Source organism: Coptis chinensis, chromosome 5, assembly GCF_015680905.1.
Source record: "Coptis chinensis isolate HL-2020 chromosome 5, ASM1568090v1, whole genome shotgun sequence".
Taxonomy (NCBI): domain Eukaryota; kingdom Viridiplantae; phylum Streptophyta; class Magnoliopsida; order Ranunculales; family Ranunculaceae; genus Coptis; species Coptis chinensis.
Window position 1 is genome coordinate 85,547,253 of NC_141460.1, and position 27,441 is coordinate 85,574,693.

At 36.9% G+C, this 27,441-nt stretch overlaps 3 protein-coding genes and 1 long non-coding RNA gene across 5 annotated transcripts; 3 read left to right on the top strand and 1 right to left on the bottom strand.

The window, feature by feature from the left end:
* The first annotated feature begins 7,424 nt into the window (after positions 1-7,424).
* Positions 7,425-8,729, top strand: LOC147499584 (uncharacterized). Its single transcript, XR_015194491.1, has 3 exons — positions 7,425-7,632; positions 7,741-7,900; positions 8,698-8,729. It is a non-coding gene; the product is annotated as an uncharacterized LOC147499584 (long non-coding RNA).
* Positions 8,730-16,883: 8,154 nt separating this feature from the next.
* LOC147499585 (uncharacterized) lies at positions 16,884-20,779 on the top strand. 2 transcript variants are annotated; one of them, XM_086561343.1, is made up of 5 exons: positions 16,884-17,333; positions 18,103-18,405; positions 18,498-18,584; positions 18,682-18,753; positions 20,344-20,779. In XM_086561343.1, the coding sequence occupies exons 1-5, from the start codon at positions 17,277-17,279 to the stop codon at positions 20,536-20,538; spliced, it is 714 nt and encodes a 237-aa protein (XP_086417469.1). In that variant the 5' UTR covers positions 16,884-17,276; the 3' UTR covers positions 20,539-20,779. The 2 variants fall into 2 exon arrangements, with proteins under 2 accessions (XP_086417469.1, XP_086417470.1); XM_086561344.1 differs by having other exon boundaries at positions 17,083-17,333; positions 18,139-18,405.
* Positions 20,780-21,677: 898 nt separating this feature from the next.
* CSP41A (chloroplast stem-loop binding protein of 41 kDa) lies at positions 21,678-24,419 on the top strand. The gene is made up of 6 exons (XM_086561345.1): positions 21,678-22,110; positions 22,217-22,338; positions 22,508-22,610; positions 23,157-23,295; positions 23,478-23,755; positions 24,062-24,419. Exons 1-6 carry the CDS (start codon positions 21,712-21,714, stop codon positions 24,242-24,244), a joined length of 1,224 nt encoding a protein of 407 aa, XP_086417471.1. The 5' UTR covers positions 21,678-21,711; the 3' UTR covers positions 24,245-24,419.
* A 94-nt stretch (positions 24,420-24,513) lies between these two features.
* On the bottom strand, positions 24,514-26,968 carry LOC147499587 (uncharacterized). The gene is made up of 6 exons (XM_086561346.1): positions 26,898-26,968; positions 26,716-26,826; positions 26,500-26,625; positions 25,466-25,666; positions 25,218-25,382; positions 24,514-25,005 (listed from the first exon to the last, which is right to left on the bottom strand). Exons 1-6 carry the CDS (start codon positions 26,931-26,933, stop codon positions 24,682-24,684), a joined length of 963 nt encoding a protein of 320 aa, XP_086417472.1. The 5' UTR covers positions 26,934-26,968; the 3' UTR covers positions 24,514-24,681.
* Positions 26,969-27,441: the final 473 nt, after the last annotated feature.

The following is a 27,441-nucleotide window of genomic DNA, read 5'->3' on the forward strand; positions in this document are numbered from 1 at the left end:
AATGGTCAAAAACTTTAATGGTTTTATCTAGTTGGGCCTATATTGGTTAATATATATATACAATATTTTTAAGGTTGGGTTAAAATATAGGAGTTAGAGCATATATATATATATATATATATATATATATATATATATATATATATATGCTCTAAATAAAATTTGGAGTTATTTTAAGGAAAAAAAAGTTAAAATTGGCTTATCTAGTAAGGAGAAATATTGGTTAATATATATATACAATATTTTTACAAACTTAAAATATAGGGAGTTAGAGCATATATATATATATATATATATATATATATATATATATATATATATATATATATATATATATATATATAGGTTTGATGATTGTTTAGGAAAGAGATGGAAAATTAAGAACCAATGATGAAGGCAAATACAACAAAAAAAAAAAAAAAATAAAATCGGTCAACCCATTTTGACTTTTTTTTTTTGTGTGTATCTAAGGGGAGACTCTAATTTCCATCTAGTAGGAAAAAAAGGGATTGATTTTCCTAGTAGGGAGTAATATTGGTTAATATATATATACAATCATTTTTCCAAACTTGTCTTTGGGCTTTAGAAAACTTAATATATATATATATAATATATATATATTTTATGCTCTAACTCCTATATTTTAAGTTTGTAAAAATATTTTGAAAGGGCGAAATAACTCAAACTCGTTCGTAACTGGAATGTCCTTGACATTGATCTCAATGTATATGTATATATATATATATATATAGATGGTTATATGAACTCCAATTAAGCTTGAGTTATTTTCCTCCAAGTGTATGATGAAGTAGAACATACAAAATGAACTAAATACTAATTTTTTGTGGATGTTAATCTCATGATGATGGAATATATAAAAAACTCAATGAATATGTCTAACCTTGATGAGCAAAATTGTTTCTCCCCAAATTAAAAATTTGGGTCTCCTTCCTAAATTTCATAACTTTCTAAATGATTTTTGATCCATTTTAATTTTTTTTTGAGCTGATTTTTAGGAGGATGACTCTAATTTTCCATCTCCACCAAAAATCAGCTTCTAGTTCATTGATTAACTAGTGGGGTTCATTTGGAGTTGTTTTATATATATCATATAACCATATATATATATATATATATATATCCTATATTTGTAACCATCTAGGGTGCCACTCTTAGAGTGCCACCCTTATCTCACTCTTCATTTGAGCCGTCCGATCGAGCCCTCTAGATCTTGAAGATCTAATTCACCCAATTTACCGATATTTACCGATATTTCGATATTTCATCATCTTCTCTTAAAAAAAAAAAAAAAAATCTTCTCTTAAAAAAAAAAAACTTCTTCACCAAAGAGTGAGATAAGATCTAACAAAAAAAAAAAATTCAAAACCGATCTAACCAAAAATTAAGACCAAGAGACCACCTAAAAAAAAAAGAGACCGATCTTCACCAAAAAAAAGAGAGGGATCGACTAATCTGTTTTTATTACAAAAAAACCAATATTGCTTTGTCGGTTTGGTTTCCATCTCTTTTCTTTTTCTCCAATTTGTGAACTTCTTGGTCTAATTTTTCACATTTAATTTAGATGATTTGTTGTTTAATTAGTAAACAACCCTTTTTGTTGTTAAAGGTTCTAAAAGGTTATTTTTGTTTAATATGGATATTTGAGTGGCTCAAGACTTTGTAGCAAAATAAGAAATTATCAAAGGTTGGTACTTGATAAGAAAATTAAAGTTTCAATGATTTTACATGCATTTCATAAGAGTTTAACTTATATTAAATAGACCTTATTAAGTTAATAAAATTAAATCATGGTAATATTTTCATTTTGTTTTAAGAATGTAAAATTTACTTATGAAGTGGATGTGATTTAACTTGCATCTATGTCACATGACTAGAAGCAACAAATTTTAAAATGAAAGTATATATGAAATATTGGATTTGATGCATTTTTATTTTCTTCCTTTGCTTTTTGGAAGATCCAAATGCAATATGACTAGAAGCAACAACTAACCTATCCAATATCCTTGAATACTACACCACACCACCCATATTTGTATTAGCTTTAATGCTTTTAACTCATCTTCACTTATCTTAGTAGTTCAAGATAATTATGTGTTTAATTAGGTGTTAGCATATTTGATGAACTTTTTCGGTGAATTCTGTTTCAATAACTCGAAAAGAATAATTCCTCCAAGTTTTTGAACCATACATTCGGACCTCTGTCGAGTTCTAAATGCTATACTACTTCAACAAACTACACGATTCTAAATTGATAAGGTGAACTTCTGGCGAAGTTTTGAATTGGAAATTCTGCCGAGTTAGGTGAATTTCGCAGTTGATGAACTTCGAGAGTTTTCGATGAAGTTTTGAATTTTGTCGAGTTTTGAACAATGTCGAGTTCTAAAATCAAGATTCGGTAAGATGATTGATTTTGAATTTTGGTAAAGTTTTGAACTAGATTCGTGAATTTCGATAAGTTTAAATCTGCATGTTCTAAATTTGAACTCAAGTTTTGAATACAATCCCTTTTGAATACAATTCTTAGGAAGTTTGAAATTGAGGTTTTCGGTGAATCGTCGAGTTTTAAGATGCAATGAGAGTTTTAAATAAATTTCTTGTCGATGGATAACTCTGTCGAGTTCTTCAATGTCGAGTTCTAAATGACTTTTGAATTGCATATTTTGAACTCCGGCAGGAGTTTTAAAGTAGCATATTTGGTTAACTCTTGAACTTGAACTTCTGTCGAGTTTCGATGTTTAAGTTATTTACATTTATATGTACATTGTTATTTTTATTTGAAGTTATTTATATTTTTAATTTTTTCGATTTTAGAAATGGAGACATAGACATCAATGTTATGTTTATCCAAGTTCAAAATAAATAAATCATTAAATCAAACAATGAAGTTATGAACTTATTGTCTCTCCCGTTGATATCACTAGATTTTTATTTGAGGCCATATCGATTTTAGATGCTTGCTTTGATTCAAAATAAATATATAGCTCGCTTTGAATTAACTGTTCTATCTTTCTTCTATCTTTTTTATATATATATAATGTTATGTTTGATTCAATTCTTTTTGAATTCTAGACACCCATTTTGTACTTTCCTGTTGATATCACCCATTCTTTGATATCACCCATTCTTAAAATGAAGTTAAGAATGCATGAAAACCAAAATAAAGTTGAACCTAGCTAGTGGTCATCCATCTAACACAAGTTTCACAAGATTTCGAGTATAACAAAATTTATATTTTTAGAAGTATAGCGGATATATATAGATATCGTTCGTAAGATCCACATCAAATGATATCGAAGTTTTGCATTCACCAAACTTCGGGAAGGATAAATCGGTTGATTGATCGAGAAGTGAAGTTAGACAAGCTTTTTTGTGACACCATTTAGAATGGTGTAATAGGAAATAAATACAAGCACAAACTTCACTTCTCTATCTAGCTTGGTCTAAGGGGAGTGAAGCGAGGTCCCTCCTCTATCTAGAGGGAGGAGCGTAATGTCTAAGAGTATGATCTACTTTTTCTTTTGATAGCTCGATTAGTTGTGAAACCCGAGGTGCATTAGTATGAGTTCGGGGACCCAAAGGGCGATCCATCTTGATGGCCGAATTCCACGATAAGAAATCTAAATGAATCGCTTAATGTGGGGATTTCCCCTCTTCAATTCCCAATAGACAAAATGATCTTGACCAATCATTTGCCATTTGATCGATCGAACTTAGTTAACTCTTTTATCTTGATGTTCACCCAATCGATACTTGAACTGGCTTTTTAGGTCCAATTCCATCAATTTTGGTTGAAGGCAATTCTTACTTGTTTATCGGCATCTAGAACAAACAATAAATGGGTATCCTTCCTTTTACTTTTCTTAGCTGGAATAAAAATGGGTTGGTTGTCTCCTCACTTCTTCCCTCCTTCGAAAGGGAACCAGATTACATCTCTCGCTCCTTGCCTTCCACTGTCTGCCGTTATTTAATCATTCCAAATTTATTCCACTTCTCTAACTAAATAAGTGAAAAGTGCTTCTTCGATAGGTCTCTCCAACCTCGTTGTTGTTTTTCTTATTTATTTATTGAAAAAGGAGAAATCGAAGTTCCGTCCTCCAAGTGTTGTTGACGTGGGCTAGTTACCTAATGACCTCAAGGCTACGCTTTGTTACCGCATCTAAACAAGCATAATTTGTCTTCCTTTTTCGGTTTAGGGATTCCGATAGACTTTATCCTTGCACTTTTACCGTTATATATGCATATAAGGATATATGTGTTCAAAAAACCAATATCCCGAGTGCCTTGCCATTCTTTTTAGTTGTGATAAGCACCGTCTTAAACCAAGGTTTAGTGCCTAATTTCTTTGGCATTGTCATTCTTGCAGAATTAAGCTTTTGTTGTTATTATGAGTCCTATTCATAATGCTCCCTTAAACCCTGTTAGGTTATCTTGTGTTTCTTCCGCCTGATCTATAATGATGATCAAATCACGATTTAGGTCATCAGCTCTCGTTCTTTTCTATACTCAATTTCTCTTGAAATTAAAGACCCGAAACGAGATTTAGTTCCGATATGATAAAGGGAGAACCTATTATTTATTTTTACTTAGGTTCCTATTCTCTCCATCCACGATGACTTCAAAATCTTGGAAAACTTTCATATCAAAGGGTTAGCTCTACTCTTTCGCGTGAAGGTTAGGTTTTATCTTAAAGTGGTATGTAACCCATGCCGAGCCGCCCCTAGTTAGAAAAGTCTACCGAGGCGGCAGTAGTCTTTGCCAAATAAAACAAAACTAAATGGAGAATGGAGAATCTTATACTTATAGGTCTGAAATGAGAAGTTTTCTCATAACTCTCTCTAAAGCCAACTTCTTTCTTTTTGGGGTAGAGATTGGACTTTAGGCCGACATATCCAAAAGGAGCGAACTATATTCGGAATCAAGCTACTTGTCGTTAGGAAATCCATTCATAAGTATAAAAAGATATAGTATCTTAAACCATAAAAGAAAGAGAGTAAGCTCTCTGCATTTAGCCTCATTCATAATAATCCTAAAGATCATTTTCGCATGCTATCCATTTGAATTGTTTTCTCCTCCCTCTTCCTATTGATCAAAAGCTCGATCATTTTGCATTATAGTCCCCAAAGATCTCAACTAAAAATAAAAACACCTAAGATTTTATTAATGCTTGATGACTATCCTTCAATCCATTTTTGAAAAGTCCAAGCAAGCTTTTAAGTTTAGATGTTGTAAAATTTCAACTGGCCTAGAAATACATGCACACCTTAGATATAGATTTTTCGCATTTACAAATGTGCTTCTTTTTTTGATTTCATTTCTCCATGGCTTTGTTTTTTCATGAGTCGTTCTTGGTTTTGCAACAATTTGAAATTAGTTGAATGTCTTATTTTTAACTCCTATTTATTTTGTAGCAATGCCTCGAACAAAGAATTTGAATGTGAAGAATGCAGCAAAAAGTGTTTTCACGGGTGCTAAGAAGTTGTTAGGTGGGGAGTAGTAGTTCGGTCATGAGGAGCCTGAGAAAAAGAGAGAAAGGGCAACAACTACCTCGGCATCAGTCCGTAGAGGGGATCGGAAAGCGGATGATCCCAGTAATGTAGTAAGTGGTGTAGAGTTAGGAAATCAAAAGAGAAGAAAACAAACAATTATGAGTGATGTAGATTTAGATGTAGATGTAGATGTAGATTTAGATTTAGATTTAGATGAAGATGAAGATGTAGATGTAGATGATGTAAATATGGATCGTGGGAAGAGTGTAGCTGTAGGTGATGATGAAGAAGATGACGAAGAGGGTGTTGATGACGCGGAGGATGAGGAGGGGCCGGAGGATGAGGGAGGAGGAGGAGGATGATGACGAGGAAGTCCCCTGAAGTCCACGTGCACTGCACCTCCAGTGAATATTGTGAGAAAGTCCAACAATGACTTGGAGTTCCGCAGGGTGTTTATGGAGGTGGCCCTCGTGTGTCACATCTATTGTATGACTATCTCAAAGGTAACGTAGCTCGCGATGTTTGGGAGGGGCGTAATATTATCATATAGTGTCTATTAGTATTTAAATTTTGTATTACGAAAACTTGTGCATACATTAATACTAAGTTTTTGTTGTTTTAGGGGCGAGGGGGGTGTTGAAGTGCCATGGGCACCTCAACAAGTTGGTACAATGGGATATCGAGGAGGAGAGTGTTGGGACTGTTCTACTTTTCACGTGGAGCTTCAAAGGACCGGCTTATGTGCTCTCAGTCTTAGGTGTATACAGAGGCATCGGGGATCCCATGTTGGTCTCTCAAGGCTTGTGGAGAGGTGGCATCCGAGAGACCAACACGTTTCATATGCCGTAGGGCTGATGACAATCACGTTGGATGATGTTTCCCAACTCTTAGGAGTTCCGATCGGCAGGCAAAGCGGTGGTAGGGACACCGATTTGACCTTGGAACAGAACAAAAGACTTCTCCACAAAAATCTTGGCATACCCATGGATAAGATAGATCTTGGAGATGAAATCCAATAAGTTCACTTCCAAAGTTAGGATGGATTTCTTGATGAAGCGGTTTCTTTGGGAAGGTAAGAGATGAAGATTTACGTGATGAAAATGGGGTTGTTGTGAAGAAGCGTCAACCCAAAAGAGGTGCAGTTCTTTGTGAGAGCTTATCTGTTATTTTTTCTTTGGATGTACCGCCTTTACCGACATCGTCTGGAACTACAGTTCCGTTTGTTATCCGAGAGATCTTTTCGAAATTTGCGAGATCGGAGACTACGCGTGGGGTGCGACCTTACGGCTTACTTGTACGAGGGTCTTGGGACCGCCACAAGTGCCAAGGTGAAGGGTGTTTCGGGCTATTTCACTCTCCTACGTGTATTAGTTTTTTTGTTTTTTCTTTTCAATGTCAATTTTATCTATCTATTACAATATTAACTTCGGTGTCTATATTAATGTAGGCATGGATTTATGAGTACTTCCTTAGTGTTCGAGCCATACCCAAATGAGGACTATCATTTGAGCATGTCCCGTGCTAATAGGTACTTTCGATTACTTTCGATCTTTTATGCTAGCACAACAAATTGAAAGTATACCCGAGCCACCATTGATAATATGACTTGTACCGATGTAAGTATTTTTGTATGTAAATAGTTTTATTTATTAATTAATATTATTAGTATGTGATTAATGATTAATTTCCTCGATCATATGCTATTTGACAGTTGAATGGTATCCCTATGTTGAAGTCCGAGCTACACGCCCGTGGATGAAATAGCATTTTTCGAGGGATTTATATGCTTTCTTGATAATGTCGAAGCGATTACAATGTTCTGCGAGGGTTGTCGCGTCGGTTGGGTCATATGCGGTTTGTACCCTCGGATCCCCCAAAACCAAAAGAGCTCGACGCGAACTACTTCCTCGACGGGTATGATGTAAAATTTAATATTGCGTCTTCCTACTGGAGTAATTGGCAGAATCACTTGATTCAACTTGAACAACGCGGACCCATTCCGTCTTATCCATGGGAGTGTGTTAGTAGATACATGAGTTGGTACGAAAATAATAGTCATATGAGAATGATAAACCCTGATCATCTTAGTCACTACTCCCTACAGAGTCTTCCATATCATAATCTGGTGAGTTAATATCTTACAACGTTAATTTTTGTTTTGTTTTGTTTTGTTTTGGTATTTTATAAATGTAAATGTATATACTAATGTAGTTTTGTGTTTTAATTTTGACAGCACCCCGTCGTCGATGAAATTTCTCGCTTGCTCAATCAAGGCCTGCAATTGGGTGGGACTGCGATTCCAGAGGATGCACAGAACGAGTTCATGGAGGCATACAATTTGACCCGGTGCAAGTTCATTGGCGGACGATATCGTGAAGGAGCATAGGATTTAGGTATGTTGAGTTTGGTTAGTTTAGGGTTTAGGGTTTAGTGGCCATATATCTTGTTTTTGGTGTGTTGAGCATAGGATTGCAGCTTGTGGCCATATATCTTGTTTTTGGTGTGTCCACTGGGCAATGAGTGGAATGGGAGAGTCTCATTGTCCTATATGTAGGTGTCCATATAGTCACTTCCCTAGTATCTGTCAATTGCTTCATTTTTTGCTCTTGAAAATGTTGAGCATAGGATTGCAGCTTGTGGCCCCCAAGAAAGCATATACATAGATAAAACTCATACACAATACACATATGAAGAGGGAAAATTGGAGAAAAGATAGAGATTATTAACTTCATATGATTTAGTTATCTCTAGCACCACCACTTTTGAGTTTGAAATAGACACCGGCTCAATGGCATCAACAATAGTGTTTTATGCTTAAAAAGGAGGAACTTCAAGACCTTTAAGCATTAGTTGGATCTTTTCTTAGTAGACATATAACTTTGAGGACTTGCTAGGGTCTTAGAAAACATAGCTAGTTTGGCAAATTGTCATTGCTGATCCACTTAAATATGATAGTGTTAAGTCTTGATTAGGTCATGTAACATTGGTGTTTCTCATGATGCAGCAATTACTTAATGTATTTAAGGGTCTAGAGTGTAGTTAGTCTACTCAATGTGAAACCGCCACTTCTCATGAGCATAATTTCCCAAACTATGAGTTTGATATTTTTGGACAATGGCATATATATGAAAATCTTAGAAATCATGATTTTGCATTTGAAATTTGAATTTTATGTTATCTTTGTTTGTAGCTCGAAATGGAGGACGGTGATGAAATTGATCGCGATCTTTGCACTGGTGGGGTGCTCTCGACGGTATAATAATAGCATGATGAAAGGCTGGTAGTCGGTAGGGAAAAGGTTGTGTGATAGAGGTGTCATGTCGAAGTCCTGTTTATTTTCGGTTTTGTCAAAGATTATCTTTAGGTGTAAATTACCAAAGAAAAGGGTTAAGACATTTGTAACCCGATACCTCCATATGGTTTTATGTTCTTGATCAATATGTAAAAATATGATAATCCAGGCTTTTACTTCAGGTTTGTGGACTCATATGTTTTACTTTGAAATAATGGAAGTACAATTCTTCCTTACGTTTGTAATCCTGTCGATTCGATGGTCTTATAACTGAATTATTTCTACGTGGATGTATGTTTCCATATATGCTTTCGCCCACAATCTCTCGGGTGATTAAACCGACAGAGTGACAAACCGATGTATAGGGATTCTCGGGGCATTATCAACCTTGATCATGTGATGAATTCATTAATAAGATTGGCAAGGAATAAGAGTAAGACCTTGATAGCATAACAGTCACCATCTTGAAATTATGATCCGGAAAGCTTGGCATTCTCACTCCGGGCTTATTTAGTATATTCACTCCAGGTTATTTTTCAGAGAGAAATGTGTCCTAATGCTATACCTGAATAAATTAATCTAGCAATTATATTAAATGGAACATTTAATATTACAACTTGCATTGGTTGTATACAAGCATTATAACAAAGTAATGCTTGTATACAAATTGGTTGTCTAATTTAAGTATCTTAGCGACATGAGCCATACATTGCTTGATCGGTTGAAATGCTTACAACAATGTAGTAATCTAGCAATTGAACTTCAGCGTCATGGCGCACACCGGACTTGTCCATTAGAAAACGGCAAACGGTGTCTGTTTTGGCCATGACTTGCGTAAAAAAAAATGGCCATGTCTGTTTGGACTTTGTCCCAAACGGCATGGCGGCGTATCGTTTGGACTTTGTCCATAACGGCATGGCCCACCGTTTGGCCTTAGTTCCAAACGGTGTGGCCACCGTTTTGGACAAAGTCCAAACGGTGCGCCATGCCGTTTGTTTGGACAAAGGTCAAACGGAATGCACCTTTTTGCAAGTTCAAACGGCGGCATGGCCACACCGTTTGTCCTTAGTACCAAACGGTGTGGCCATGCCGTTTGAACTTGCCAAAAAACGGTTTGGCCATGCCTTTGAACTTGGTTTCAAAACTTTGAACTTGCAAAAAAACGGCATGGCGTTTGGACTTTGTCCTTAAACGGCATGGCCACACCGTTTGGTACTAAGGACAAACGGTGTGGCCATGCCGTTTGGGACAAAGTCCAAACGGTTATGGCCATGCCGTTTTGACTTTCAAACTTGCAAAAAATGGTTTGGCCACCCGTTTGGACTTTGTCCCAAACGGCATGGCCGAACCGTTTGGACTTTGTCCAAACGGCATGGCCACACCGCTTGGCCTTTGTACCAAAAATGGTGTGGCCATGCCGTTTGGGACAAAGTCCAAACAGGACAAACCATTTTTTTTTGTTTCAAAGTCCAAACGGCATGGACACACCGCTTTGGTACTAATTCCAAACGGTGTGGCCATGCCGCTTGGACAAAAAGGCCCAACGGTTCAAGTACATGTCGTTTGGACTTTGAACTTGCAAAAAAATAGAGTGTCTGTTTGGACTTTGTCCCAAACGGCATGGCCACACCGTTTGGTACTAAGGCCAAACGGTGTGGCCATGCCGTTTGGGACAAAGTCCAAACAGACACGCCATTTTTTTTATCCAAATTCAAATCCAAACGATATCGCCGTACTAAGTCCATATCGTTGATGTTGATGTTTTGGCAATTTATCAGTTTGGTTTGTTTGTGTTGATGTTCATTGATGATCATATGAGTTGAGGTAAATTTGTTGTTGACAAACGTTGGCATTATACTGGTGGTATAGTATCTGCATCAATACATCATATCAACTTACGGAACAAAATTGCAAGTGGGCACGCTTGTGTAACAACAAAGAACATTTATAATAAGCACATCAAAATGCTTTATGCAATCCCAAATATTATTGTTCTCAGATTACAACATTTAAGCACATCGAATGAATTAGCAACAAGTATAGCCCTTTTCAAGACCTAGTTTTGGCTTGTTCAAGCCTTTCACTCCAAGTTTCAGCTCTCTTCAACTTCTCCACCTTCTTTCAACACTTCGCTTTTTCTCTCTCTCTCTTTTCACGACAATTTCTCCCGTTATAGCTAATAACTCAATTTTGGCGCACTTTCTTCAATGGTGCATAGTCAAGGTGGCGGTGATACTGTGGCATCTTGTGGAACTGTAGCGATAGAAACATAACCCATGAGAGAATGATGAAAATCAAGATCGATTGATGCAAAGTCGAGGGGCTGGAAACGAGCGGATGAGTAGGCGATATTTTTACCTAAAGCAAAGCTTTGCCTCCGTGATTCTCCATTTCTCCTTGAGCCATACTTCTCTTTCTACAATATCAATGAGATTAGAACTTCGGTCTAATTAAACTCCCCAAATGTAACCTAAACCAAAGAATATTAAAATTTGAAAATAAAAAGGGAGAAAGAAGTTATCAAAAAAAAGCACCGGTCTATCATTATGATGTTTCCTATCTAGAGCCTAGCTAGCGCACAACATTAGATACTATCCAATGGAATGATGCAATGGAACACAACCCTCGACCGCAGTTCAACTTAACAACACTTGATAAAACTCTAACAAGGCTGCCATATCTAAACCACTCTTAACAAGTCCAGACATCAATGAAGTCCATGACGCGCAGATAAAAATATCATTAGAACTAGTGAACATTTAGAATCAAAGAGTTTTGAATAAATCTATACTTACAATCGACAGATTACGTATTATTTTTCTCCGGACAATTTCTCGAGTCATGGTTAGCAATCTGTCCACATCCGTGACACTTTCTTCCCGAATTGTTTAGGGCTATCTCTTTGGGGGATTTCCATCTATCCGCTTTCTTCTTCCCCCTCCCTTTTGTTTGAGAAATGTTGGGATTCAAAATCAATAGCTGAAATAAAGACCGAATTAAAATAAATATTTATATCAAATTAAACACCGAATTAAACACTAAATTTATATCAAATTAAACATTCAAATAAAAAAATCATGATGTATTAACCGGAAGGTATCGAAGGCTCTGCGAATCGAGGCTCTGCTGAACTCGAGGCTTTGCAACCGAGGCTCTGAAGTCTCGGAGGCTCTCAACTTCTGCGTCTCCTTTTTAGGAAGTCTCATTAAACTTTGAAATTTCAATAGCCATTTCACCAATCTTTTCAATAAAATATGAATAACCCTCAAAAGTATCGCGACGATCGTAAGCCACTTGAGAAGCAACCTTGATAGAATGAGCCACTCTCAAAGGTTCATTTGAGACATTCCCCACCACAAATCCAAAGATTATCAAACTCCGCTCTATAAGTGTTAGACTTTTGCATCCACCGCGTCAATCTAAAATGGTTTGGAATCTCTTCAATCTCAGATCGCATAAAACCTTTAAGATATGACCACAAAGCAAACCCATAAACTGAAAAGTACTTGCATTCGCGATCTCCCTCTAAGGTTCCTCTATCGAAACTCACTCTCCAAACTGAATTCTTCAAATGGGTCTCTCCATTTCACCATGTAGCTTCCTGGTTCCATACACATCCAATTTGTTCCCCATCAATTTTGTACTCCATCTTTGCCTTTTCTAGTTGCTCTTTAAATTTATTGAATATTGAGATCGTGATAGACCTTCTCGGCATGCATAAGGATGAAAGCATCGTTAGGCACAATCCGTGAACTATGCTCGGTCGCGGTAATCGAATCTCTTTCTTTCCTAGCAAGCAAAGTCAAAGACTTCTCATTACCATGTACAAACCGCATAAAGCGTAGTCGTCGAATTGACAAACCGGTCATAATGAGCATTCATCGATTCACTTCGACCCGATTAATGTGCATACCAAAGAAAAAGTGCCACCGAGATAACAAGGAACCCATTTCTCCCGCGATTGAATATATCTCTCACAACCAAGGATTTTCGGACAACTCATACTTCTCAATGATTGTACACCATCTTCTCTCAAAATCAACAATCCTATATGAAAAAGAAATAGTGTTCTTCAACTCAGTTACCAATGTCTCAAATTTGGTAAATGACATCTTCTCTTGGAATTTCTGCATAATATGCCAAAGACAGTAACGATGACGAGTATTAGGAAACACTTTGGCAATGGCTGCTGTCATCGCTCTATCCTGGTCAGTGATGATTGCGGTTGGCGCCTACCACCCATGGTCGCAAGCCGGGCCTTAAATAGCCATATGAATGTATCTTCTGTCTCATCAAGCAACAATGCGCAACCAAACTGAATCGACTGATAATGATGGTTGACTCCAGTAAAAGGGGCAAAAGGCATGGAATATGCATTGGTACGATATGTGGTATCAAAAGACACAACATCTCCGAAATATTCATAATCGGCATCGAGACCTCCCATGAACCCGTAAAAATTCACCGCAGTCCCATTTTCATCTAAATCAATAAGCGTAATAGAACCGGGATCCTCGGACTCTTACGCATAAAATATTGCGGCGGCGGCTTGCATCACCTTCTTTAGGCATCTTTCCGGTCAAACCATAATAATGGTTCCAACAATCTTTCCGGTAAACCCAACTTCCTCTCCATGGAAAACGGATGCCACTTTCCCAACGGATAAACCGTTATCACTAAATATCTCGGTCAAGCACTTCACGCGCTTCGTGCATATGTTTGTTAGTTTTCATGCAAATTCTCTTCGATGGGGTCACCGGACCGTGACTATGGTCATTATGAGCAACGCCCGACCTCATATATCTCTTCATGCATTCTTTTCTTAATACTTAATTCTAGCTTGGCAACCACACCGGATAGTTGATGTATTTCTTGATCGGACTTCATCTCTTAGAGTCTTAACCCCTTCACGTGAGCAAACCAAGAAACAACCACTAACCAAATCCACCTGATTTTGTTGCTTAGAAGTCGTCCAACACGAAGTCTCAAATCCCTCTTGTTGACCATACTTTTGTAATAAGTCTTTGCCTCGTCAATACTTGTAAAAAAGTCATTCCTATATAAGGAGCGACTAATGTTTGCATGCCTTGAACAGGGGCTTTAGTAGACGAAGACCCAACTACGCCTTCTTCGATATTGATTGATGTCTCGTCTCCATTTCTATAAATCGAAAAATTAAAAATATAAATAACTTAAACAAATAAAAATCCCAATGTACATAAACAAAGTAAATAACTTAAACATCAAACTCGGCAGAGTTAACCAAATATGCAAACTCTCCGAGTTCAAAACTCGACAGAGTTCACGAACTCGACAGAGTTCAAAACTCGACAAAGTTCACCGAATATGTTAGTTCACCGAACTCCCGGCCGAATCTGCATGAAGAATATGACAGAGTTCAAAACTCGGCAAAAGTTCAAAACTCGGCGAATATGTTACCTTCTTTAGGCATCTTTTCGGTCAAACCATAATAATGGTTCCAACAATCTTTCAAACCCAAGAATCCTCTCCATGGAAAACAGATGCCACTTTCCCAACGTAAACCTCACTAAATATCTCGGTCAAGCACTTCACCGCTTCCAAAGTTCATGTTTGTTAGTTTTCATGCAAATTCTCTTTGATGGGGTCACCGGACCGCGACTATGGTCATTATGAGCAACGCTGACCCTCATATATCTCTTCATGCATTCTTTTCTTAATAACGAATTCTAGCTTGGCAACCACACCGATAGTTGATGTATTTCTTGATCGGACTTCATCTCTCTTAGAGTCTTAACCCCTTCACGCGAGCAAACCAAGAACAACCACTAACCAAATCCACCGATTTTGTTGCTTAAAGTCGTCCAACACGAAGTCTCAAATCCCTCTTGTTGACCATACTCTTTGTAATAAGTCTTTGCCTCTCGTCAATACTTGTAAAAGTCATTCCTATATAAGGACTTTGCGTGCCTTGAAGCGGGGGCTTTAGTAGACGATAACCACGTCTTCTTCGATATTGATTGATGTCTCGTCTCCATTTCTATAAATCGAAAAATTTAAAATATAAATAACTTAAACGGTCAAAAATCCCAATGTACATAAACGATGTAAAATAACTTAAACATCAAAACTCGACAGAGTTAACCAAATATGCTACTTCACCAACTCACAGAGTTCAAAACTCGACGAGTTCACCGAATATGCTAGTTCACGAACTCGACAGAGTTCAAAACTCGACAAAGTTCACCGAATATGTTAGTTCACCAACTCGGCCGAATCACGGCATGAAGAATATGACGAGTTCAAAACTCGACAAAGTTCACCGAATATGATACTTCACCGAACTCGACAGAGTTCAAAACTCGGAATGTATCAATACGGCATGAAGAATACGACAGAGTTAACCGAACTCCTGACGTATCATCGACAGAGTTCAAAACTTTGACAGAGTTCAAACTCGACGAGTTTACGAATATGCTACTTCAACTAACTCGACAGAGTTCAAAACTCGAAGAGTTCAAAACTCGATAGAGTTCAAAACTCGACAGAGTTCAAAACTCACGTATCACGGCATGAAGAATACGGCGAGTTCACGAACTCGAAAGAGTTTTGAACTCGAAACGACAGAGTTCAAAACTCGGCGGAGTTCACCGAATATGCTACTTCAACGAACTCGACAGAGTTCAAAACTCGAAAAGAGTTCAAAACTCGATAGAGTTCACCTAACTCCTCAGAGTTCAAAACTCGGACGAGAATACGGCGCATGAAGAATACGACAGAGTTCAAAAAACTTTGACAGAGTTCACCTCAACTCCCACGGAGTTACCGAATATGCTACTTCAACGAACTCGACAGAGTTCAAAACTCGAAAAGAGTTCAAAACTCGATAGAGTTCATCGAACTCGACGAGTTCAAAACTCGGCGAATCACGGCATGAAGAATACGACGAGTTCACCGAACTCGAAGAGTTTTGAACTCGGCGGCGAATCGACAGAGTTCAAAACTCGACAGAAGTTCACCGAATATGCTACTTCAACGAACTCGACGAGTTCAAAACTCGAAAAGAGTTCAAAACTCGATAGAGTTCATCGAACTCCACGAGTTCAAAACTCACGTAATCATGAAGAATACGACAGAGTTCACCGAACTCGGCGAGTTCAAAACTCGATAGAATACGGCATGAAGAATACGACAGAGTTCACCGAACTCCCACGATCACGGCATGAAGAATACGACAGAGTTCAAAACTCGGCGAGATCTGATTCACGAACTCGGCGAGTTCAAAACTCGGCGTAATCGGCATGAAGAATACGACGAGTTCACCAACTTCGAACATGACACGAGTTCACGAACTCGACAGAGTTCAAAACTCGGGCGATGAAGAATACGACGAAACTCGGCCTATCACGACTGAAGTTCAAAACTTTGACGAGTTCACCAACTCGACGAGTTTACCGAATATGCTACTTCAACGAACTCGACAGAGTTCAAAACTCGAAGAGTTCAAAACTCGATAGAGTTCACCGAACTCGGCGAGTTCAAAACTCCTGACGTATCACGGCATGAAGAATACGATGAGTTCACCGAACTCGATGTATCACGAACGAGTCCACCAAATTGTCGCCGCCTTTAAACGAGGGTATTAATCATAACTATAATCATAGCAACCTAAATTAAATCAAAATTCAAGGTTTTATGGTATAATGACAATCCAAGTGTCAATTAAAGCATTATTAATAGGCAAGCACCATAACCAAATGTGGACTATAGTTGAAGTGCCAAATGATACCTGTCAGAGAAGAAGAAACCAAGTGAAGAAACCTAATTGCCAAATGATGAGAAGAAGAAGCCGAGAGCCGAAAGCCGAGAGAGAGAGAAAATTTAATTTCGGTTTTTTTTGTTTAGATCGGTTTGAACTCTTTGGTGAAGATGGTTTTTTTTTTTTTTTTTTTTTAGAGAAGATGATGAAATATCGAAATATCGGTAAATATCGGTAAATTGGGTGAATTAGATCTGAAGATCTAGAGGGCTCGATCGGACGGCTGAAATGAAGAGTGAGATAAGGGTGGCACTCTAAGAGTGGCACCCTAGACAAACCGTATTTTAAGTTTGTAAAAAATATTGAGAAGGGCGGAAATAACTCAAACTCGTTCGTATCTTGAATGTCCTTCACATTGATACTCAATTATGTCATTGGCATGGTCAAACGAAAAACTGTGGGTAGGTAAAAGTTAGTTCACACGAGTAAATGGTCCTTTTAACATTCATACTTATAAAAAGTAAACTGCTTTGGAAGGAGAGCTCACTCACCAAAACTGCATGAAAAGTTGGGAGAGAGAAGTGGGAAAATGCCTTGTCATTTGGCGTAGAGTGAAAGTGACTATAAGTGAAGGCAAGCTGGGAAGGGAACCATTGTGTCTTCTGTTCTGTTTGTGAAGTTTCTTCTTTGTCTACTTTGTTGTGAAAGTGAGTAAACTGTTTCTCAAGGTGTAGAGAAAATGGGTAGACCCCGAGGCAGTGCAAGTGCAACTCGTGCTGAAAAGACTTTGGATCAGGTATGACTTGTGGTATTTTGTGATTCTTTTGTTTTCTGTTCAAAGTTTGTGTATTTGTGTGTGTATGGTGTGAGGTTGAAGTAGCTACTGCATCTGTTGCAAGTCTTTGTTTCTCACATATTTTGGCATCGATAAATTTCTATACTTTGTTCTGCATTTTTCATTCCTCGGTATTCTGTTTTTAAGTTTTCACTTTTGGTTAAAAGATTATACTTTTAAGAGTAAATTTATTGCATGTTTAAAAATTTCCCAACAAGAAATGGCGTAGTTGAAAGAAATCAGGTTAAAAATTATCAACTGCCTGAGTAAAATTTCTACCTTTGGACATTTTTGCTACCTTAGCTTGTTTTCACTGTATGTGTTAGTCATTATGAAGAAAACATTATCAAGTGCCTTGCTTTAAAGCTTCTACTTTAGAGGATGGGCCGTTTCCTATGTTCTGCTTCAAAAGTACCTCTAGTGGAAAGCTGTAAGCTAAAATGTAAACATTGTGAAGGCATGTGATTTCAAAGGATGGATGGTTTCTGTTAGCCTAAACTAGCTTGTTTGGCTACCCAATATTACCACAGGATGCAAGGCTATCCCATGGACCTACACTCTACAAAGATATGATCCCCTAGGGTGTTAAGAATTGTTTTATTAGAAGCCGAACACTTTGTATGTTTAACATGGTGATCACAATCAGAGTCATGGTACTTAGTAATGGAAACTAAATTTTAGATTTTCCTTTGCTGTGGGATTAAGTAATCATATTCATATGTTTTGTTAGTCTCAATACTCTAATCCTTCCACGAAAAAACTCAAGTTGAACTCGAAAGTTAAGGCAAAAGCAAACCCCCGACGATCTCAACGTATCCGAAGTTCAGGTTCAGTGGGTAAGGTAGTCTCACAATGTCGAGATTTGGAGCCCGTAATTGTAGAGGCTAGTGAAAGTAAAGAAGCAGAACACCCAGATTTTTCTGAAGAGACAAAACCTGAGGAAGCAACTGGTAGCACCTTGGAAGAGAAAATTGAGATTATCATGCTAATTTTGGATGAGCAGCAAAAAACCCTAAAAGAGTTCTTATCCAAGGTATCAAAGATGTCAACTTATTCCTTTTGCTTGAATAAGTACTATTAAGCTATTTTTGTTGCTCTTTCAACTGTCTTAATTGAATCGTACAGGGAAGAAAGAGGTCCTTTACACAAAACTCATGCATGTTTAACTCTGAATCAGACATGACAAACAAGTATATGGAATCCCAAAGGAAGGTCATCATCTACTCAACCTTTTAATAGACACCTTTATTTCTTGTTTTTGTTCTTTTTTATCGTGATAGTAATATGTCTTAGTTGTTGTGATGATCAGATTGATCAACTGACTAAAGAAAATCTGGAGCTAAGAAGGAAGTTGGAAGTTTCTCTTGGCAAGCTTGAAGGAGTATGCTCTTAATCCTGTGTTCTTTTTTCTTTTCTGCATTAGAGTTAAGAATCACAGATCCCTATCAGAGTATTGTTCATGATATTACAGGGTTTTATACTCTTATGTAAACAAGTCAGCATGCGAGTCAACAACCAGCTCAGCATCAGTTTTATAGTTTGATTTCTTTATTATATAACACTAAATGATTAGAAGTATTTAGAAGTCATTGTAAACTAATGTATTCCAGCTCAGAATTCTGCAACAAACTAATCTCACCTCTATAAACTGAGGTCATTGCAGTCAAAACTAGAACCAAATAGAAGCATTTCATTTCATTCTTTTGTGTTTGTTCATGACTTCATGGTGTCAAAACTGATGCTCTACATTGCATTATATCTTCCATGAATGTCTTTCTTCAAGCTTCACCAGCAAGTGTTTCACATCTATTCCTAGTTTTTCTTTTGTGTTCGTTCGAGGGATTTACGATTAGGGTTTTTCTAAATAGCAAGTTGTTAAAAAATAACCAGAATGGCACTGTGGCAAGGCAGTATGGAGAGGACAACTCAATTTGTTTTCTGTGGTTCAATTTCTTCATTTCTTTCAATTCACTTCAAATTACATAGATCAAATTTCAAGTGTTTCTTTTACAGAAAAAGTTTAGTAAAACTTGTGTGTTCAAACTCGAATTTGCAAATGTCAGTTCTTTATGCTGAGTATCTTTCTTCAATCTCGTGACTTGAGTGGTTCTGCCACTGATGTATTCACAAATTTCTTCAATATCTTACACATACTCCTTCAGTGTCTTCTGTCAATATTTCACAGTTCCTTCCTATGACACTTGCTATAGGTAGCTACTTAGTTTTGGAAGTCTTTGTTCCTACCGATTCTTCGTCGTAACATTCTCTTTAGGATTCATTGATGGTTGAAGCGCATGTCCATCACAGTTCTTAATGAATGAACAAGGTGAAATCACAAAATCTGTAAATCCCGAGTATCTTTCATGTTAGAAAATTGATCAAACACTGCTACCATGGCTAACAAGGTGAAATCACAAAATCTGTAAATCCCGAGTAACTTTCATGTTAGAAAATTGATCAAACACTGCTACCATGGCTAACAAGGTGAAATCACAAAATCTGTTGATCCCGAGTATCTTTCATGCTAGAAAACTGATCAAACACTGCTACCATAGCTTAAGGCATTCATTTCTGAAAGCATTTTACCATATTTGGTTGACTTGCATGCTAACTCATACTATTATGTAGTACAATCTTATTGATGGTTCTCATCTTGAAAACTGTCAGCCCTAGAAAATTATAGTTCTGTTCTCTTCCTACTAAAAAAGAAAAGAAAAAGGAAATGCAAATTTCTAATTGATATATTGTTGTATTGATCACTAAGTTTGTTTCTCAAGGTAGACCTTATTTAGGTGAGACTCGCCAACTGATAATTTTTTTGACATGGCATCAATTGATTATAATTATAATACTTTATTGGGCTCGTTTTACATGTTTAGCTAAACAATGGATTGATTATTAAAATAAGAGAGCTATTTTTTGTGTGTGTGTGCGCGCGCATGTGTATCTCATTCTTTTTTACTGTTCACAGCAAGAGAAAGTCCAGGTACTTTTCTCTGACGTGATCGAGAAGTTAAAGGACACGTACCTCATCTCTAGCCTTGCGAAGACAGCTGAATTTATGGCAAATTTTAATGGTGCAAATGCCGTTTGTGGATGTGATCCTGCTGCAGCAAAGACAAAGGTCAGTAAAGATAAAATGAAGGAGGTGGTTGCGGAAGAGTAGAAGAAAGAAATACTCTCTTCCATGGTTGATGACTTGATGGTATCTTTCTTTAGAATGCGAAGAAGCTCGTCTGCTCCAGTGACTTGTTACTATTATCTTGGCTGTCTACTTTTTTTAGTGTGTTAAAAGTTGATCTCAAAGAATGTTAATTTCCGGTAGTTTGTCTGGCTTTAGGAGAAAACAGGAACCTAGTGATGTATGTTTAAGTGATTAAATAAATACACTATCTAGACTTTTAAAAGCAGCCTCTAATCATTATTATTATTGATATGCAAATGGCATGCAAATTGTCCTGTTAATTAGCATATAGAGGTTTGGAAAGATATTTGTAAGATTACCATTCTGCTAGTAGAATGCATATCATCCAAACAATTGTTCTTGTGAGCAAGGTCAATTTGATTTTATTTACGCACAACTTGTGCTCAAATTCAAGGCACATTGTCTTGGTAAACATTTTGCGAACTGTCATTTGCAGGAGTAATGTAATCTAACAGATTCAGGTACGGTACTACAACAGTTACTGATGAACTGAAGGTGTTTATCTTTTATGTAACAATTACTAGTTTCCTCAAGACCGAGTTCTGGGGCAATAAACTAAACGTGTTCTATTATTTCCGGTTCAATTTGCTAAAATAACAATAGCTTATCTCGGGAGCATTTGGCATTTTATTCACAACCAATACAGCTTTTGCAAGTCTAATCGTACTAAACCAACAAAAACGACTGAAACACCAACGATCCATAGCTTCATCTGTCGAACATACCCAGTTGAAAAAGAGTGCTTCCACACTAACACAGAAAATTTACACATTTATCCGACACAGTGATGTGGCAGATGATACATGTCTTGTATCATCGTGCTACAAATCATGTATCATTGTGTAAGAAGATGATACATGTCATATATCATGTGTGGGATGAATGTGTAAATTTTCTGTGTCCGTGTAGAATTATTGATCGAAAACCAATGTCTAGCAGGGAAGTAATATCTGTCACCAGTTATAGATTCATGGTCCTTCACTCCTATGCACCAAGTGCAATAAGGGAGAGAATGGGAAGAAAAAATAGCTTTAACAGTTAACTTGCAAAGTAAATTTAAATCACCCGGGAAATTTAAGACCACTCCATATATCAACTTGATCATTATCTTGGATCAAATTTGTGTGCATTCTCATGGCTTCAGCTACATCCTCATTTCTCTTCTCTTCACCAACCTTCACACTTCCTTCTTCACCTATATCATCTCATCCACGTCTCTCTCTTTCCTCTTCTATCTTTACGTCTTACTCTTGCTCCAACTACTCTTCTTTCCTTTCATCTTCTTTTTCTGTCTCATCGTCTTTTCTTCTCGACTCAAAAATCTCTAGACACTCTTCTCTTTCTTCTTTCACTGTGAGTGCAAGTGCAGAGAAGAAGAAAGTACTTATTATTAATACTAACAGTGGTGGGCATGCTGTTATTGGGTTTTACTTTGCTAAAGAGCTTTTGAGTTCTGGTCATGAAGTTACTGTGTTGACTGTTGGTGAAGAGAGTTCAGACAAGATGAAAAAGCCTCCATTTAATCGATTCTCAGTTATTGTTCTTCCCATTCCTTATATCTCTATTTGGGCATTTGTATTTTCTTGTTATGCAAATTATTAGTTTGTTGATTTCTGTTTGGAGGTTTGAAATTTTTTAGGAAATTGTGAGTAGTGGTGGCGAGACAGTGTGGGGAAACCCTGCAGATGTCGGGAAGGTTGTTGGCGGGGTGGCATTCGATGTTGTGTTGGATAACAATGGCAAAGATTTGGATACTGTGAGGTTTGTTTTCTGTCTCCAAATTCACCATTACTGTTTTTGTTATTATTATTGGAATGAAAAAACAAATAAAAAACAGTACATTTTTCGTGTATAAGCTGCTGTGTTCTGGCTTCTCATACTTTAATGCAGTTTGGTTGTATTGACCTTATATGAAAACCTTAACAAGCAGACCTGTGGTGGACTGGGCAAAGAGTGCTGGCGTCAAACAATTTTTGTACATTAGTAGTGCTGGGATCTACAAGCAAACCGATGAGCCACCTCATGTTGAAGGGGTATGCTGTATGCTTTTGTTCTGTTTTGTCGAATTCTCATGTGTCAGTATGCAACAACTTCATGATTTGCTAATTTACTTAGTAGGTCTTAAACAAATTGTCAAATTTTGTGTATGTACAAAATTGAATTAGTCCTTATTGTCTGACACACATGATTTTTAAGTTGAATCTGCATGTTTCGTCACCTTATATTTTACTGCCACCAAAATCTATAAAATGTGTTTGAAACTAAGTTGTAAACTGAGTATACCATTAACAGTTTAGCACCAGTCTGAGAAGAGTGAGGACATAGTTTCTCTTTAAAACAATCACATCTTATTCAACCAACAAGCAAAATCAAGGCTTCATAGTGTATGTTTTGTGTATGCCCAAAGGCCGGCTCATGCGTAAAGCCAATGTTTTTACATTCCATCTCACAGGCACAGTATGCTGGTCTCCTTACCATAAATAATGTGTCACCACTAGGACTCCTACATTCTCTGTTACCGAGCTAAATAATCTGGGTTCATCTAGCCTCATTTTGCATCCCAATGCTAAAATTTGCAGGACGCCGTAAAAGCTGACGCCAGTCATGTTGCTGTGGAGAAATACATTGCAGATGTTTTCAGTAGTTGGGCAGTATTCCGTCCCCAGTACATGATTGGATCGGGAAACAACAAGGATTGTGAGGAGTGGTTCTTTGATCGTAAGTAAAATTCTTATCTGTATCTTTGTTATGTTTAGTTCTAATTGTGGGTGTAATAATTGTTTATAAGAACTCAAAATACCTGAAGCCAATCATTTGTGTCATTATATTCGTTCAAATTCTGAAATATATCAGTTATATTTCCAACAGGTTCTTATCTAACTGAGATCTACCATGTACAGGTATTGTTCGTGACCGACCTGTTCCAATTCCGGGCTCAGGGATGCAACTCACCAACATCTCTCATGTTAGGGACTTATCGTCTATGCTCACTTCATCAGTTGAAGATCCAACTGCTGCAAGCGGCAAGATTTTCAACTGTGTAAGTGATCGTGCTGTGACTTTGGATGGAATGGCCAAACTCTGTGCTCAAGCTGCAGGGCGCTCAGTCAAAATTGTTCATTACAATCCGAAGGATGTTGGGGTTGATGCGAAGAAAGCATTTCCTTTCCGTAATATGGTATTTTATTTTATTCACTTAACTATAAACTGTAAAGGAAATCTGGTTACTGCAACAATATATGAGCCATATGCAGGATAATATAAATCATGTAGGGTAATTATCATTTTGGTTAACTTATCCATGGCTATCAAATAACAGCATTTGGACTAAAAACAGTAAAGAAAGAAGTTTGAACATATATTTTATTTGGATTGAATCTTGACCTCAAACCAAAGTAACTTAGAGTTTTTACAGGATTCCAAACATCTATCAGCTCTTAGCATTCCATTAAGGATACTGATGTGCAGCATCTGTGTTTTGCAGCACTTTTATGCAGAACCAAGAACTGCCAAGGAAATACTTGGGTGGAGCAGCAGCACAAATCTTCCAGAAGACTTAAAGGAGCGGTTTGTGGAGTATGTCAAAATTGGTAGAGATAAGAAGCCAATCAAGTTTGAGACTGACGATAAGATACTAGAGGCTCTTCAAGTGGTGGTTCCTGTATGAAAAACACCAAGTGATGTTTCTCCATTGGTCCCTTGTAGGGCATTTTTGTGTTTCATATGTTATATGATGATCCACGATCCCTTAGAGTTCATTGTATCCCTATGAGATGGTTCTTTGCATTTTCTGCATCCAATGAGTAGAAAAAAATTATAATACAGCTGATAGCTTAGCATTTTATCATGCTTCAAGACGAGTAGAGCTATTTCCAAGGATCCATGGCAACTTTTTTTTTTTTTTTTTTTTAGATGGTCATGGCAACTTCGCTAAAGAGACGAATAAGATATCACTTTATATTTAATCTGACATAAATCACAATTACACACATAATAATAAAATTCACACTTTACAAAAAAAATATCAATGGAAATTCAACTCAATATCCAGAAAATGATACAACAGTAGATAAATGGGCTTTAATAATATTTGACTATCTTCTATCATTCTATGTCCTTTTTCTCTTCACCTAACCATCCATCAAGTGAAGTAGAGATCCCATGAGTGTCAGTCCGGGGTGTCTGAGGAGCTTCAAAGTCACCAGAGTCGCCTTCAGCATTAGCCTCTTCAGCGATACTTGGTGGTGGTGAAGAAAAATCTAAGCACATTCCGTTTATAACTTGCTCATAAGATGGTGAAAGATCTTGGGAGGTGACTTGGTGGTACTCCACAAGTTGATGAAGGCATTCGTTTTCTCTAGTCAGGTTTGCATTCTCATTTGCTAGTCTGGACTTCTCAGCGAGCAATGCCTCCAATTGAAGTCTCACCTAAGAAAGTGTCAATGCATTTAAATTATGAGTTTCAAGTAATGAAAGGGGGATCACATAAGATTGTTTTTTAAACACTAACCACTGGTGTTAGTCGAAGGCATATTCATAACCATTTTTAGGTTGTGGCATAAGGATGTATCTGGTTTCATTACTAAGTACTAACATAAATTTAGCACAAGAAGAGAAAGTCGGGTGAAGGAGGAAATTACTAGATCATCTTCTTCAGGTCGCATCCCTTTCCCATATCCCTCCTTGAGCCTCCTGTTCTCTTCCTCAAGCATAGAGCATCTCTCTTGCATAAAGCTAAAATTTGATTTCATTGATCTCAGCTCTCTTGCTAATGTAGCTGCTTTAGTCGCCATGGAAATTGCAAGCTGCAGGACATTGAAAGATAATCAATATTCAGATACACCTCTAACTCTTAGCAGTGAAGTGTCAGAGAAAAGTGGAAACTAACATTTTTTGCTTTCTTCAGCTTCCCACTCTCGAGGCTTTGTTCCTTTTCCTTCTCTTCATGATCCTCCTGATCATTGGAAGATTCATGCAGATTTGTTTTCCTCTTCACCCCTCTTTTGTTTTCTACTTCATCACTTGCTGTCTTCTCTTGGTCACAATGCAATGCTTCAGTCAGTGAAGGTTTTGCTAGTTCTCTTGCTCCCTGCCATTCAGAGTCGCAAATAATATTTTTTTTAATTGTAAGTCTTTAAACATCATCTCTTCTAATATATATGTTATAATGTTAAGTGCATAGTCAAATTCACACTTTATATCTATTGCTAAAACAAGGAGATTCATCAAAAGGGAAGGGTTACACAAATGAAATTTGAAACTTATAAGATGTCAAGTTTCACATTGACATATTTTCTTTCAGTCTCAACACTTTGAATGGAAAGCCAAAACACTTTTTTGTAATAAATTCCAAATAACAACTAACTCAATCCAATAAACCCAATTAAAGCATCAAAGACTAAGAGAGCCTCAACTCCTTGATCAAGTCTGTCTGGCAGAAAGAATCACATTTCTCCATTCATTCCCAATGTCAATCATCTTTTATAACATTTCAACTAAGTAATTTCCAGGGGAGTGACAACTGATAAGTGAACAACAGCAATTCACACATGTTCCTATCAAGTACTAGTAATGGACAATATTGCAGAAGCTATAATCTCTATAGAAGATCAGCTTGTTTTTCGAGTCCTTTTTCCTCTACGCGTTTACATTAGCCTTATTATAGAATATCTGGGGGCGGCATAAGTCATCTCAAAACTTTTAGCTTAATCAACTTTCATTCAAAAGATATTTAACATTAGATAAACTTTCTCACATAATTTAAAACTTCTTAAGCCTAAGACCAGGTCATTCATTATGTCAACATACCGCAAAATTGTTGGTATTTTAGTAACTAAATTTCAGACTAAATATACAATCAATAAAAAGCAGAACACCATTTCACAAAGAGATGAAAAAAATATAGAAGAAGCTATAGCTTACATGCATTGCAGTGTCTAAATTGCTTGTAAGATGAGACAAAGAAGACGAAATCGAATCAAACCCTCTAAGCAAAAGCAAGCAATCTTCTTTCCTCAACCTTTTCCTCTTCCCCAATCCTCCATTCTCCTATAAAAACCCACAAAACAAAACATCCCCATTACTCAAACCACCAAACAAAATTATATATAAAAACTGAAGTTACAGAAATATTCTCACAGATGGAGCTTGTAGATCAAGAAGAGTATCGACACGATTACGAAGATCACTCCAATACTGTTTCTCTGAAGTGGGACTGAAAACTGGAGAAGTAGACATACTGTTGTTGTCCTGTAGTATAGTAATTCAGCAAAGGCAATATAAAGCTAGTAGTTAAAGTAGTTTGAGAAGTACAGTAGTACCTTTGTAAGTGAAGATGGTGATGAAACTGCTGCCATTAGAGAGTGAGAGTGAGAGTAACGGCTAGTTTTCAGGAGCCTGTAAACAAAGAGTTTTTAAAGTGTTTATAACTAACTACCAACGTTCCAATCTCATGACTTGGTCCCACACATGGTTCAAAATCTCGAGTCCGTTCAAATGTCGTGCAATTTCATACGAGATATTAAAAAAGGCAAATGGTATTGCATTGCACATTATCATCATTTCCTTTCTTCATCATGCAAGTTCAATGCAGTAGAGTATATAAAATAAGTTTCATACTATCATACACACCCTATTTCAGACTCAATGGCTTTGATAACATACTTGAGATATCACAATTGTTTTTACATAATGAGATATTAGAGGAAATTGAATATGTAATACTAATCTAATGGTAATATTTATCTAATGTGATTTGTTTCGATAAAGGAGGGCGAGGAAGTGAGTAACAATAAAAATAAATTTTGTTTTTGTTGTGGTTGAAACCAAAACAAAATTATTATTATGTTTTTGTGAAAATGAAAA

Bases quoted from the DNA above. Each gene is read 5' to 3' on its own strand.
- CSP41A (XM_086561345.1), top strand. From the start codon at position 21,712: ATGGCTTCAGCTACATCCTCATTTCTCTTCTCTTCACCAACCTTCACA. The intron at 22,339-22,507 runs GTTTGTTTTCTG...CTTAACAAGCAG, and splicing joins AAAGATTTGGATACTGTGAG to ACCTGTGGTGGACTGGGCAA. The intron at 23,756-24,061 runs GTATTTTATTTT...TGTGTTTTGCAG, and splicing joins CATTTCCTTTCCGTAATATG to CACTTTTATGCAGAACCAAG.
- LOC147499587 (XM_086561346.1), bottom strand. From the start codon at position 26,933: ATGGCAGCAGTTTCATCACCATCTTCACTTACAAAG. The intron at 26,827-26,897 runs GTACTACTGTAC...ACTATACTACAG, and splicing joins CACCATCTTCACTTACAAAG to GACAACAACAGTATGTCTAC. The intron at 25,667-26,499 runs GTAAGCTATAGC...TCTGAATGGCAG, and splicing joins ATTTAGACACTGCAATGCAT to GGAGCAAGAGAACTAGCAAA.
- LOC147499585 (XM_086561343.1), top strand. From the start codon at position 17,277: ATGGGTAGACCCCGAGGCAGTGCAAGTGCAACTCGTGCTGAAAAGACT. The intron at 17,334-18,102 runs GTATGACTTGTG...ATGTTTTGTTAG, and splicing joins CTGAAAAGACTTTGGATCAG to TCTCAATACTCTAATCCTTC. The intron at 18,754-20,343 runs GTATGCTCTTAA...TACTGTTCACAG, and splicing joins CTCTTGGCAAGCTTGAAGGA to CAAGAGAAAGTCCAGGTACT.